We start from the raw sequence: 14,446 nt of genomic DNA, 5'->3' as shown, positions 1-14,446 counted from the left end.
CCCATTTACTCCACTGAGTGATTCTCAACTAGTGTTGAGGGGCGGGTAGGGAATAAGTGTATCTTGAAAAACTGTATTCAATATTGTATTATTTTATATTTGAAATATGAAAAACAATCCTATTGTAAAACTATATGTTACACACACTACAAAAAGTAAAACTGGGCAAAATATTCTTGGCTTGTCGGAATACTGAAAAGATATCTAAAAGAGTGTTTCTTGGGGGCACATTGCGCATGCTTACTCTCTCTCTCTCACACACACACACACACACACACGGAACCATATCAGAATCATTGATAGTCTTTGTTTATCAGAAGTAGGCATTGGTTTCTATTGAAAAATGCTCAAAGGAATGATCAAAGGAAAAAATGATCAAAGGAAATAACACTCCCTATAAAGGGAAGAGAAGTACATTTCTTCAATTGAAAGGCTTTTTTTTTTTCTTCCAAATAAGGGGTAAAGGGAGAAGAAAATGAAAAGAAGTGTGGAGGGATGACAAGGAAATAATCATGTTTTCTAATATCCTTGGGCAATAAATGAGACTGGGAAGGGCAGCATGGAACTTGAAGAGAATTAGGCAGATTTTGCCACATATTATGTTGTGCCAGCTAACTTGGTTTTTGTTTGTTTTTGTGACCTCTTCTCCCTTTAGGCTATATCAGCTCTCCAAAGCTGGGAAGCTCTGTGTTCCGGCCATGAACGTCAATGATTCTGTTACCAAACAGAAGTTTGATAACTTGTACTGCTGCCGAGAATCCATTTTGGATGGGTAGGTTGAATGTATATATATTCAAATTTCTAGGGACTCTGGTCTTGTCCCCTGGTCTTCCTTTGGCTTTAAAAGTTTATTAGAGGGACCATTTCATACTGAGCTCTGCCAGCTTCCAATTGGTATTCTCAAGCGCTTTGGCCCACACTTTTAACTGTGAAGAGGAACTGAGTTTGAGCTGTTAACATTTGAGTTAAGTCCTTGTCTGTTTCCACAGCCTGAAGAGGACCACAGATGTGATGTTTGGTGGGAAACAAGTGGTGGTGTGTGGCTATGGTGAGGTAAATAGCTGGGTCTCAGTGTCTCTTTCTTTTTGTGTACTTATTAGAAATAGTTGGTGAAGGAGGCTTATGCTGTCAATCTAGAGTCACTGATTCAAGGTTTAAATTTTTTTAGATAATGTATCTCAAACAATAGCAAAAGTCTTTTATTCAGATTGATGAGCAGAAACATACAAAATGAATTGAGTTTTCAGATTTTACCATTTTGTTTTGTGGAATAGATACCAGTATCATTTTCCCCAATTATAACAATAACCTTTAATGAGACTTAATTCAAATGAATGTGTAGCATTTTAGCCCCCACAAGTGACTTGCAGTAGAATTAAGGGTGGAATCTGAAATGGCATACAGTTGAATATCTCCAAACTGGAATAGGTCACAGATTTTGTTGTCTTCAGCAATGACCCACAGAAGTTCCTGAGCTACGAGGCTATCCTTGGGTAGATTCGTGTCAAGTAAGAATAAGAAATTAGAGGTTGCTTAGAGTAAGTTGCTTTTGCTTAGTCTTGTTTCTCTAATGAAAACTGCTGTGCAAAGCCCAGTCCTTCCTATGACATGTCTGCTAAATTACCTCTCTAACTGAGGTTCACAATGTAATCTGGATCTGTTTCTGTTCTGCTTGGGATTGGAGCGTCTGTGCAGTTGCTCATCAGATGACGGGCTATTTCATGAAGGTTAATTCCTGTCTCACAAATAACCTACCTACCTGAAATATCCATGGTGTAATGAACCTAATGACTTGACCTTTCTTTTGTTCTGCAGGTAGGCAAGGGCTGCTGTGCTGCTCTCAAAGCTCTTGGAGCAATTGTCTACATTACCGAAATCGACCCCATCTGTGCTCTGCAGGCTTGGTAAGAACAGAGTGATAATACTATTAGATTAACCGTAGGTACTTTATGTTACTGAGAGTTCATAATTGAGTATATTAATCATTTTTGCAGAAATCACCTAGGGGAAGAGAAGGCTAGGACTGCTCTGTTCTTCTCACTCTAACCCTAGGGCTCTCTTAGAGCCTCTTGGCAGTTTTCCTTCCTGGATGGAGTCTTAGGGACTCTGAAGAGGCCAGTGTATATAGTTGAGCACAGCTTATCACTCACCATTCCTGTGAGGTGGCACTGGATCCAACTTTAGAAGGGGATCTTGTCTCATTTCATGACCATCTCCCCCGCCTCCCACTGCCTTCTTGCTTTACTCATAATGTTCCTTTCTTTTCTTCTAGCATGGATGGGTTCAGGGTGGTAAAGCTAAATGAAGTCATCCGGCAAGTCGATGTCGTAATAACTTGCACAGGTAAATAACTTGCATAGTGGAGTGTTTATTCAGAGGCTAAATCTTAAAAGTAGTCTGAGTGACTTTCATACAAAGGAGGTGAGACCTCTGTTCAGTATAAAGATCTCAGAACTAGAATAAGCTATCAGAATCTTAACATGTTTTCCAGAGTAAAAAACTTTTTTCCCTGGTAACTTTTTATACTGCTTGATCTGAAGACCAGGTAGCCTAAGGAGTGGTTATGTATGTCTTCTCTCAGAATGTGTACATGTCCTTTAATGCCAGCAAGCCTCCTCCTGTCTCCTATGTTCTACCTGAAAGCCAGCTGGTACCTCTGTTGCCCAGCATCTCTTTCCTTAGCCACCCATCTTTACTTTTAGGAAATAAGAATGTAGTGACACGGGAGCACTTGGATCGCATGAAAAACAGTTGTATCGTATGCAATATGGGCCATTCCAACACGGAAATCGATGTGGTAAGGCTTGTCTCATTTGTTGCCAGGCATTTCTCTACTACCTTTCATTAATAACCATAGTCAACTGTGCTTTCTTCCTTTCAGACCAGCCTCCGCACTCCAGAGCTGACGTGGGAACGAGTACGTTCTCAGGTGGACCATGTCATCTGGCCAGATGGCAAACGAGTTGTCCTCCTGGCAGAGGTACACACAGAAAAGGACTCTGGCAGAGCAGCACAAGCAGAGTAGTTAGATCCATGGTGGGGGTGGCGGGGGGGAACAAATATTGGGCCTGTGTTTCCCTGAATTTTATCTTTGGAGAGAGATATATTTCACAAATTATCTGGTCCCCAAAATAAAACCACTTAAAAAAATCTCATTACTAAGTAACACTATTTCCTAACCACAGCTGATTCTTTAACCTTTCAGACTCAGATGGATTTGCAGAAAATAGGAAAAAGCCTAGAGTCCTGATCTGGAACTGTAATTCTTCCTCTTCCAGCTGAGTCTAGAGGGGTGTAAAGTCTTCTCCCGCTTTGGCTTGACTTGTATGCCATTGGAATCTGAGACAGAGCTCATCCCAGGGCTCTCTCTTACCTTTCCAGGGTCGTCTACTCAATTTGAGCTGCTCCACAGTTCCCACCTTTGTTCTGTCCATCACAGCCACAACACAGGTATGTAGCAAAATGCCTGCTTACACTGCACTGCAATTTGTGGAACTGGGCGTAGATCATTTCCAGTGAGGGTGTACTGTACTATGTTCTCATCATCCTATTCTTTTTTTATGTAATAAATTGTTGAGACTTAGGTATTCTCAAGTATAGAAAAGGGTCACTAGTCAGTATTTGTTGAATTGGCTGTTTAGTTGAGAATATAATGTTCCAGCTTAGTTTTATTTGATTTGTTCTTTTGTCAGGAACTAAACAAAAACAACAAATCCTCTCAGGATGTGTGCTGCCCTTTAGTATAGGCAAAGTCCTAGGTGCTGTCACTATGGTAGATCACTGTAGTACTTACCCAAATGCTATTAAACCTGGTTTTATTTTTATGTACCTGTCTAACAAATATTTTTATGTTTTCTGGCCTTCTTTTCCCACCTTAGGCTTTGGCACTGATAGAACTCTATAATGCACCTGAGGGACGATACAAGCAGGATGTATACTTGCTTCCTAAGAAAATGGGTGAGTGAAAAACAGTGGAATCCTATGCAGACAGCTGCATAGTTTGGTAAAATGACTGCCATGAAAGGCACTGGATTTAGAGTCAGAGTTCCAATTCCTGTTCTTGTGCTTACTGGTTGTTTGACCTCAGGACAAGTTCTAATCTCCATGATCCTCAGTTTCTTGATTGGTAAAATGAGAATAATACTACATACATTGTAGAATTGTGTGAGAATCCCAGCTAATGAGTAACAGTGCTTAACACAATGGTTTAGGGTAGATGTTGTTACTCTAAGTAGCCTTATTAAGTTCAGTAAACTTCCCAGTGCAGCTAAGTACATACAGCCTTGGACCAAATTGAAAGAAACACAGGTTTTATTGTCCATTATCTGTGAGGATATGCAAACTATCCAATGTCTTGTAAGCAACCCATGCTGTGTTAAAGTGACATAGTACATCATCTGTAGTCCTTTACCTTTCTGCACGGTGGTACCCATCTCCCATATCTCCTTGGCTAGCCCAAATTCCTTACTTCTTAACGCTAAAATACTTCTTGCTCTCCTCTCCTCCAATAGCTTACTTCAGACCTTTTTTTTTTTTTAAGTGTATAATTATAAAAGGGAAGCTTATCTATGGAAAAGTAATAATTTTGTGCCAACTACCTTGGAAATTCATGATCCTAAGATTTTATCCTAAGATCCATGGATCTTATCCTAAATGAGTGTTATTGACACAGGCTCTTTCTAGCTTACTGGTGTCCACTTTGATTGCTAATTTGACTATAATTTAATCTAGTTAAGGAGGTTGCTGCAGGAAGGTAGGAGTAGCATGTGACATGTTGGCCACTGGAGGGAAGGCCCCTGCTTTGCCAGAGGAGGATAGAGAGGTAAAAGCCCACTCCCTTTTGTTACCCTGGTAAGTGGCTTTTCTGAACTCACTTGAGATGTGCTGAGAGAAGCACCCTGCCCAGAAAGGCAGCCTTGAGGTTTTTTTTAATTAAGCAAGTATTTCAAGTTGTGGATTCTTTTAGAGTATTCCATCCCTTGTCTGCTTTCTTAAAAAAGCTTCAAATGAAAATAGGAAGTTATAACCTGAGAGACATTTTGAAAAGGAGTGTGCTCTCCTGCCACTTTGCTCTTCCTAGATGAATACGTTGCCAGCTTGCACCTGCCATCATTTGATGCCCACCTTACAGAGCTGACAGATGACCAAGCAAAATATCTGGGACTCAACAAAAATGGGCCATTCAAACCTAATTATTACAGGTAAACCTGGGGAGAAGCAAGTGAAAAGCTCTTTTTCCCAGTATTAAACCAAGCAGGCTAGCCTGTTTCTGACATAAAGATCAAATGTTGTACCTGATTTTGAAGAGTACAAGAAATCTGTTCCAGGCCAGGCACGGTGGCTCATACCTGTAATCCCAGCACTTTGAGAGGTCTAGGCAGGTGGACCATGAGGTCAGGAGTTCAAGACCACCCTGGCCAACATGGCGAAGCCCTATCTCTTAGCCAGGCATGGTGGCAGGCACCTGTAATCCCAGTTACTCAGGTAGCTGAGGCACGAGAATCACTTGAACCCGGGAGGCAGAGGTTGCAGTAAGCCAGGATCACACCACTGCACTCCAGCCTGGGTGATGGAGTGAGACTCTGTCTTAAAAAAACACCTGTTCCAATTAACAAGGTAGATAGAGAAATTGTCGTAGATGTAAGGGAGTTCGGGTTTTTTTTGAAATTTTGGAGCCTGGGCCTCACCCCAAGAGATTCTGATATATTTGGTCTGCGATGGGACCAAATTTACAAAACATTATTTTGTAAAACCTCCCCAGATTATTGTAATGTTTAGTCAGAGTTGAAAAACACTGACTTATTCCTGGGAACAAGTGGTAACACCAGAAATGGCATTGTTAGAGACCCTGTGGAAGAACAAGGGAGAATGGTGCCCTGGGGCATGACTGCAGGGATCCCACCCAGGCTGGGGAGGGGCCCTGGAGAAGGTGCTCTGTTTCCGATTGTTCTCTTGGAACTCTCATATGGAAGACATATAAGTGTTAACCAATCACTCTCTCTCTTTACAGATACTAATGGACCATATTACCAAGGACCAGTCCACATGAACCACACACTCTAAAAGAAATATTTTTTAAGATAACTTTTATTTTCTTCTTATTCCTTTCCTCTTGATTTTTTTCCTATAATTTCATTCTTGTTTTTTCATCTCATTATCCAAGTTCTGCAGACCACACAGGAACTTGCTTCATGGCTCTTTAGATGAAATAGAAGTTCAGGGTTCCTCACCCTAGTCACTAAAGAAGGATTTTACTCTCCCATCCCAGAAAGGTGATTCTTTCTTTACCATTTCTGGGGACTTTAGTCTTAATTAGGTACCTTATTAACAGGAAATGCTAAGGTACCTTCTCTGTGGAACAATCTGCAATGTCTAAATCGCCTTAAAAGAGCCCATTTCTTAGCTGCTGAAATCAGTGCTCTTTCACTTCTTCAGAGAAGCAGGGATGGTACCTACCCGGCAGGTAGGTTAGGTGTAGGTGGTGCATGTTAATTTCCCTTAGAAATTCCAAGCCCTGTTTCCTGTGTAAAGGTGGTATGTCTGGTTCAGAGATGTATATAATGAGCATTGCTTGTTAAGACCAGGAGGCCCACTTGGATTTATAGTACAGCCCTTCCTCTACTCCCACCAGACTTTCTCATTTTTCTAGTTTTTAACTAGACCCTATTGAGTTTAACTTTGTCCTCTAGGATTTATTTCTGTTGTCCAAAAAAAAAAAAAAAAACAGGAAAATTCAGGAGAATTTTTAGTGTTAATGCTGAGGAACAACTTCAGTGGTTAGTTGTTACCAATTTCTCTTTCGAACCTTTGGAGCTAAGGGTGCTGAGTCTAGAGAAGTGCTAGTCTCAAGCCCTTTTAAGTCCCTCTGTTTCTAGCCTATAGTTTATAGCATCAGTGAACTGGAGCCATAACAGCAAATTCTGTCAGCTCTGTCCCATACAGCTTGTGCTGAAGGCAAATTTCTTGAGCCATTGCTCAGTATAAAAAGCACTGAGTTCTATCTTTAGGATTTATCTTTAAGAGCAAATTTCTGGTCAGCTGTGCTTCTGCAACCTAAAATATTTAAAGGGAGGTAGGTGTGGGCAGGAGGAGGAATGATAAATTGGGCCAGGGCAAGAAATATCTAGCTTCATATAATTTGTCTGGGACTATACACCCTATATAATGTTAGTTTTACAGAAGTAATATGACTTTTGATTGCTACATACCACAAAAAGTTTATGAACTGAGATCTTAAAGGGCAGTTGATGTGTGAAGAAAGTAGTCAGTACATCCTGGCTCATGCTCTGAAAGAATCTCCAGAGAGGCTCTGTCAAAGATCAGGGAGATATATTCCCATGCCATGCACCCTGCTTCCCAGCATTTCTGCATGGTCAAATGAGCTTTATGCTCATGAGCTTTAAGTATATAATTATCCAGGATTTTAAATCCTCAACTTGTTCTAGCTTGTGATCCTTCAAAGCTGGGTCATACATTAGTGCTAGATACTAGAAATTTTCACTTTTCCACTGATCAGAGAGACAGACATTAAAAACAAAAATAGAAGAAAGGAAAGCTTTCACCCTGCAGCTTCTTAGCAGGGGACAATTGCCTTGCCAAAAGTTTTTTCCCTTTCCTCTCCCATTTTCTCCCACCCAGTCCCTTCTCACTCCTTGCCAGTGTGACCATGCTTTCTTCTCTGTAGATGTTAACAGTTAAGGCCCATTTTCCTCAGGCACTTAACCAGCCAATCAGAACACCACATCTGTTAGGGGAGGTAACCTGGCCAACAGTGTGTCCATCACATCAGCCCTGCTGGAGGGAAGGGACCCACATTCACCTGCCCTCTGGCCTGCCCCCTGATCCCATATCTATTACCGTGTCCATAGGAATAATAGGTAAGGGCTCTGTCTGTCAAGCCATGTAACAAAGGACACTGTAAAAAAAAGTCTGGCATCAGAGGGAGCATGTGGAGAGCAACTTGGGAGGAACAAGTTCATTTTGTATTGAATGATTTTTAATGAATGCAATATTAATCCTTGCAGATTAGCAATAATCATTAAAATCGATTAAAATGATAAGACCTTATTGTCAGTCTGTATGTGTCATTCTTTGTTGAACAGCAAAACTTCATCAGAACCTGTTTTCTAGGGTGTGACAAGTTATAGGTCAGCAGCATTTAATAGAGATGTGTTGAGGGCCTAATATGTAGAGGCTGGATACAGGATTCTTCAGTAATATCTGAAGTTTTCTATGCCTGCTCTGTGCCAAGCACCGGGCCTGGGTACTTTCGCTGCTAACTTCCTTCAGGAAGCAGACTTGCTGCTTAAGCCTCAGGGCTCCTCATTTGCATAGTTCCTTCTAAGACCTAATTTCTAAAGAATGCCCCCAAAGTTACGTAAGCTTCAGCCTCCTCCCACACCTGTATCCATTTCTGCAGTGGTCTCAGTGTCTTTTTTTTTTTTTTTTTTTTTTTGAGATAAGGTCTCACTCTGTCACCCAGCTTGGAGTACAGTGGCTTGATCTCAGCTTACTGCAACTTCTGCCTCCCGGGCTCAAGTGATCCTCCCACCTCAACCTCCCAGGTAGCTGGGACCACAGTCTCAGCTAATTTTTTGTATTTTTGGTAAAGATGGAGTTTCATCATGAAGTCCAAGCTGATCTCAAACTCCTGGGCTCAAGTGATCCTCCCGCCTCCGCCTCCCAAAGTGCTGGGATTACTGGCTAGTGTCTTCTGATGTAACAAAGTATTTGTCTTGGTCAGTTGCTGCTGCTCCACCCAAATCCTGAGACTGAGTAAATTTATACAGAACAGAAATTGATATTCTCACAGTTCTGGAGGCTGGGAAGTCCAAGGTCAAGTCGTTGGCAGATTTGGTGTCTGAAGAGGGCTGCTCTCTGCTTCCAAGATGGTGCCTCTTATGCATCCTAATATAGCAGAAAGTAGAAGGGCAAAAAGGACCTACCTATTTCCCTCCGTCCTTTTTTAAGGTCATTCAACCCATTCTTGAGGACAGAGCTCCTAAAGGCCCTACGTCTTGATACTATCACATTGGCAATTAAGCTTCAACAGATGAATTTTGAGGGACACATTCAGATCACAGCATTCCATCCCTGGCCTCCCAAATTCATGTCCTCCTTATATGCAAAATACATTCCATCCATCTCAATACCCCTTCAAGTCTTAACACATTCCAGCACCAACTCAGAAGTCTAGAGTCTCATTTAAATCAGATACAGGTGAGACTCAAGATACAATTCATCCAAGGCCAGACACGGTGGCTCACACCTGTAATCCCAGCACTTGGGGAGGCTGAAGCGGGTGGATCACCTGAGGTCAGGAGTTCGAGACCAGCCTGGCCAACATGGCCAAACCCTGTCTCTACTAAAAATACAAAAATTAGCCGGGCCTGGTGGTAGGTGCCCATAATCCTAGCTACTCAGGGGCTGAGACAGGAGCATCGCTTGAAACTGGGAGTTTGCAGTGAGTGAGCTGAGATGGTACCACTGCACTCCAGCCTGGGCAACAGAGTGAGACTCCATCTTAAAAAAAAAAAAAAGATACGATTCATCCTGAGACAAATTGTTCTCCATCTGTGAACCTGTAAAATCAAATGAGTTAGGTACTTCCAAAAGACAATGGCGGGGTAGGCATAGGGAACATTCTTATTCCAAAAGGGAGAAATCGGAAAGAAAAAAGGAGTAACAGATTCCAGTCGAATCTAAAATCCAACAGGTCACATGTTAAATCTTACCGCTTCAGAATAATCTGACTCCATGCCCTACCTCTGGACACACTGGGATGGGGTTTGGGCTCCAAAAGCTTTGCTGGGTGCAGCCCATGTGACAACTCGCAGGTTGGAGTCTCATGTCTGCAGCTCTCCCAGGCTGGAGTTTGTTCTGGGTTCTTGAGGTCACCTTGCTTCCATAGGTCCACTAGGCATTGCCCTAGTGGGAACTCCGCAGTAGCCCTGCCCCTGTGGCAGTTCTCTGCCTGGAACTCAAAACTCTCCAAGGCATCCTTTGAAATCTGTCTAGGCACTACATTCTCCACTGAAAGGAGCCAGGACTCACTGGAGAAATGATTGATTCCATGGCAGAGCAAAAAAAGTACAAGATAAGCCAGAAAGCAAGGAAGGGCTTAAAAAAGAATACATAAGCCAGCTTTAAGGGATTTACATGGGGTAAATCTGAGACAATCTGAGCATCAGAATAGTAATGACTTGTAACCCATTGAACAAAATAGAAAACTATGACTCTGCTAATAGAAATGAATGACTGAATAAGTAAATAGAAGTTTAATGAGGAATGGTATATATACATATTTTCTTTTATTCTATTTATTTATTTATTTTTGAGATGGAGGCTCGCTCTGTCGCCCAGGGTGGAATGCAATGAATGGCGTGATCTTGGCTCACTGCAATCTCTGCCTTCTGGATTCAAGCGATTCTTGTGCCCCAGCCTCCCGAGTAGCTGGGATTACAGGCTCCCACCACCACACCTGGCTCATTTTTGTATTTTTAGTAGAGATGGGGTTTCACCATGTTGGCCAGGCTGGTCTTCAACTCCTAACCTCATGTGATCCACCCGCCTTGGCCTCCCAAAGTGCTGGGATTACAGGTGTGAGCCACCGTGCCCAGCCTATATATACTTTCAAAGCAGCCTTCCATAAAGTATTTCTTAAATACAATAATGGGGAAAAGAGTAGCTTCACAGTAGTGAAGTCTGGCAGACCACCTTAATCAACGGAAAGAAATGAACCTCAGTAATGGGACAAATCTAGATCTTTGCCACTTGATAGGTTGCATTGAGAAGAACACAGCATCCCTTCTATGACAAATCCATATTGAAGGACATTTTACAAAAGGACTGGCTCTTCTAAGGTATCAAAGTCAAAGAATGACTAAAGAACTGCAGGAGACTAATACAACAACTAAATGCTATCCTGAACTTGTTCATTTTGCTATATAAAGATATAAAGGACTTTATTGGGACAACTGATAAAACTTGAAAGAGCTTGGAGGATGAGGCGATAGTAATATCTGTTAATTTCCAAATGTTAATGGCTGATCTGTGGTTATATAGAATGCTTGTTCGTAGGAAATCAACACTAAAGTATTAGAAGTGATGGATTATCAAGTCAACAATTCACTTTCGGATGGGTCTGGAAAAAATTATTTGTAATATACTTGCTACTTTTTTGTTAGTTTGATTATTTCAGAGTTAAAATTTTGTTCAATGAGAATTTGAAGATCAAAAAGTCCGACCAGCTTGATTGAGAAAACTTTAAAAATCAATTATGCTCTATTTAGGGACATCTTAGACCAAAAATAAAGGTGAAGGCTTTTGGATTAGTAAAGGAAAATAAAATCAACAGAAAAACAGTATTTTACATGTCTATACAAAAAAAGTATTTCACTGGCAATATGTCACCACTAAAGTAATACACAGACCAGAGGGTTCGACAAGAAACCGGAGGCCGGTACAGTGGCTTTCTCCTGTAATCCCAGCATGTTGCAAGGCCAGAGTGGGAGGATTGCTTGAGCTCAGGAGTTTGAGACCAGTCTACGCAACATTAGTGAGACTCATTCAAAAAATTAGCTGGGTGTGGTGGTGCACACCTGTAGTCCCAACAACTTTGAGGGCTGAGATGGGAAGATTGCTTGAGCCCAGGAAGTCAAGGCTGCAGTGTAACCCTGATCACGCCACTGCACTCCAGCCTGGGTAGAAGAGTGAGACCCTGTCTCAAAAAAAAAAAAAAAAAAAAAAGGGACGAGTGGGGTTGCAAGAAACTACTCCAGAGTGTTCCTTGGTTATGGATACTGAACAAAGTCTTCCCCACCAAATAACTTCTGAATTCAGGACATTTCTAGAGAAATTTGTAAATTTTGAAAGAATGTAAAAGAAGAATTAACATCTGTACTTCTCTGCTAATGGGTATGAAACACGGGGTTAGGGCAATGGTTGGCAAAACTATAGCTCTCCCACCGGCCAAACTGGCCTACTGCTTGTGTTTGTGTAGTTCACAAGCTAAGAATGGTTTTTACATTTTTACACAGTTGAAAAAAAACACTAATATTTTGTGACATGTGAAACTTATATAAGATTCAAATTTTAGTGTCCATAAATGGAACTTTAATACATAGCCACACTCATTCATTTATGAAATGTCTATGGCTACTTTCGTGCCACAGTGGTAAAGCTGAATAGGTGCAAACAAATGTCTTACAAAACCCAAAATGCTTACTATCTGGCCCTTTACAGAAAGTTTTCTGATCCTAGGTATAAAAGTTGTGTTAGGTATAAAGGTAAAGATGTATCAGAAAGCATTTGATTTGCAATCTGTTAGGTAAGAAGGGGGATCTCTGTGTGAGAGCAGAAACAGAGAAAGAACATGAAAGAAAAGGATATCGAACAAAGAGTTTTCCAGTCTAGGTTGCAGATGCTAAATTCACCCGCATCCTGGCCAGGATTCACTTTAGGATTAGGAAATCTCACAAACTGATAAAGCAACTCAGATAGTGCTTGGGAAGGTAATTGTTATTGCAATTTAGAAATATGTACTTCAATAATCAATTTAAACTTGCAATTTTAAGTTGCAACCAATTTCACATACAGTATTGGAAATTTATACTATGTATTGGAAACATACAAGTACACAGTATCAGAACTTTTAAGAATAGTATTTTGGCCAGGCGTGTGGCTCATGCCTGTAACCCCAGCACTTTGGGAGGCCGAGGTGGGCAGATCACCTGAGGTCAGGAGTTTGAGACCAGCCTGGCTAACATGGTGAAACCCCGATTCTACTAAAACCACAAAAAATTAGTCGAGTGCGGTGGCATGTGCCTGTAATCCCAGCTACTTGGGAGGCTGAGTCAGGAAAATCGCTTGAACCCGGGAAGCGGAGGTCGCAGTGAGCCAAGATTGTGCCACTGCACTCCAGCCTGGGCGACAAGAGCGAAAACTCTGTCTCAAATGGAAAAAAAAAAAGAAAAGGAAAGAAGGAAAAGAAAAGAAAGAATAGTATTTTGTTTGCTTTTATTTTGTTTGTATTTTGTGCCCATCGACAAAAGGTAACAATATATTAAATGTATAAACATATTTGAAAAGGTTTAAAGGAATTTAAGTTTTTAAGTGGGATATTCAAAATCCCTTAGAAGTCATTAATATTTGCTAGGTTTTTACAATAAGATTTATAAGCTGAACTTTTTTTTTCTTTTTTTTCTTTTGAGAGGGAGTCTCACTCTGTTGTCCAGGCTGGAGTGCAGTGGCATGATCTCGGTTCACTGCAACTGCTGCCTCCTGGGTTCAAGCGATGCTCCCATCTCAGCCTCCTGAGTAGCTGGAACTACAGGCATGTACCACCACTCCCGTGTAAGATTTTGTATTTTCAGTAAAGATGGGGTTTCACCATCTTGGCCAGGATAATCTTGAACTCCTGACCTCAAGTGATCTACCTGCCTTGACTTTCCAAAGTGCTGGGATTACAGGTGCAAGCCACCGCGCCTGGCCTATAAACTGAACTTCAAAAAGCTTAAGTCATGTTTTTGTTACGTTAATACATTGAATAGTAACTTATTAAGCTGAAGTAACATCTCATCTGTCCACACAGGCAGCCCTTGAAGACATTTTATTTCATTTATTTATTTTTTGAGAAGTCTCACTCTGTTGCCCAAGCTGGAGTGCAGTGGTGCAATCTCGGCTCACTGCAACCTCCACCTCCCAGGTTCAAGCAATTCACCTGCCTCAGCCTCCGGAGTAGCTGGGACCACAGGCACGCACCGCCACCCCTGGCTTTTTTTTTTTTTGTATTTTTTAGTAGAGACGGGGTTTCACTGTGTTAGCCAGGATGGTCTCCATCTCCTGACCTCGTGATCCGCCCGCCTCGGTCTCCCAAAGTGCTGAGATTACAGGCGTGAGCCACCCCGCCCGGACTTTGAAGACATTTTATAATGTCCTCCAGAAGGAATTGTTCTGGGTTGTGGCCCTGAGGGTACTTGTCTTGGATCCAGGCCTTTCTTCCTCCAGGCTATCTTGTGGCGTGGTTCTCCACTACAACCACCAGATGGCGCGTTTTCTCATGTGCTCTGGTTGTCAGGGTCTCCTGCCAAGAAAGGATAATAAAATACAGGTCTGAAAATCTTTCTCTGAAACTCCTATATTTTGAAATTGAGGGCCGGGCACGGTGGCTCAAGTCTGTAATCCCAGCACTTTGGGAGGCCGAGGCGGGCGGATCACGAGGTCAGGAGATCAAGACCATTCTGGCTAACATGGTGAAACACTGTCTCTACTAAAAAATACAAAAAAAAAAAAAAAAAAAAACCTAGCCGGGTGAGGTGGCGGGTGCCTGTAGTCCCAGCTACTCGGGAGGCTGAGGCAGGAGAATGGCGTAAACCTGGGAGGCGGAGCTTGCAGTGAGCTGAGATCCGGCCACTGCACTCCAGCCAGGGCGGCAGAGCGAGACTCC

At 41.9% G+C, this 14,446-nt stretch overlaps 1 protein-coding gene across 1 annotated transcript in view; it reads left to right on the top strand.

Moving 5' to 3' along the window:
- The window catches only part of AHCYL1 (adenosylhomocysteinase like 1), a 40,690-nt gene extending 32,623 nt beyond the window's left edge, over nt 1-8,067 (top strand). Inside the window, exons 8-17 of the mRNA XM_023232515.1 lie at nt 656-772; nt 990-1,053; nt 1,816-1,904; nt 2,273-2,343; nt 2,703-2,797; nt 2,882-2,980; nt 3,382-3,450; nt 3,879-3,957; nt 5,081-5,201; nt 6,011-8,067. Of these exons, the coding sequence (XP_023088283.1) occupies nt 656-772; nt 990-1,053; nt 1,816-1,904; nt 2,273-2,343; nt 2,703-2,797; nt 2,882-2,980; nt 3,382-3,450; nt 3,879-3,957; nt 5,081-5,201; nt 6,011-6,017 (811 nt within the window). The 3' untranslated portion in view covers nt 6,018-8,067. The remainder of the gene's footprint in view (nt 1-655; nt 773-989; nt 1,054-1,815; nt 1,905-2,272; nt 2,344-2,702; nt 2,798-2,881; nt 2,981-3,381; nt 3,451-3,878; nt 3,958-5,080; nt 5,202-6,010) is intronic.
- Nucleotides 8,068-14,446: the final 6,379 nt, after the last annotated feature.

This window comes from Piliocolobus tephrosceles, chromosome 1 (assembly GCF_002776525.5).
Source record: "Piliocolobus tephrosceles isolate RC106 chromosome 1, ASM277652v3, whole genome shotgun sequence".
NCBI classification, from domain to species: Eukaryota; Metazoa; Chordata; class Mammalia; order Primates; family Cercopithecidae; genus Piliocolobus; species Piliocolobus tephrosceles.
The sequence above is the reverse complement of the archived record's forward strand: the minus strand, read 5'-3'. Positions and strand labels throughout refer to the sequence as shown.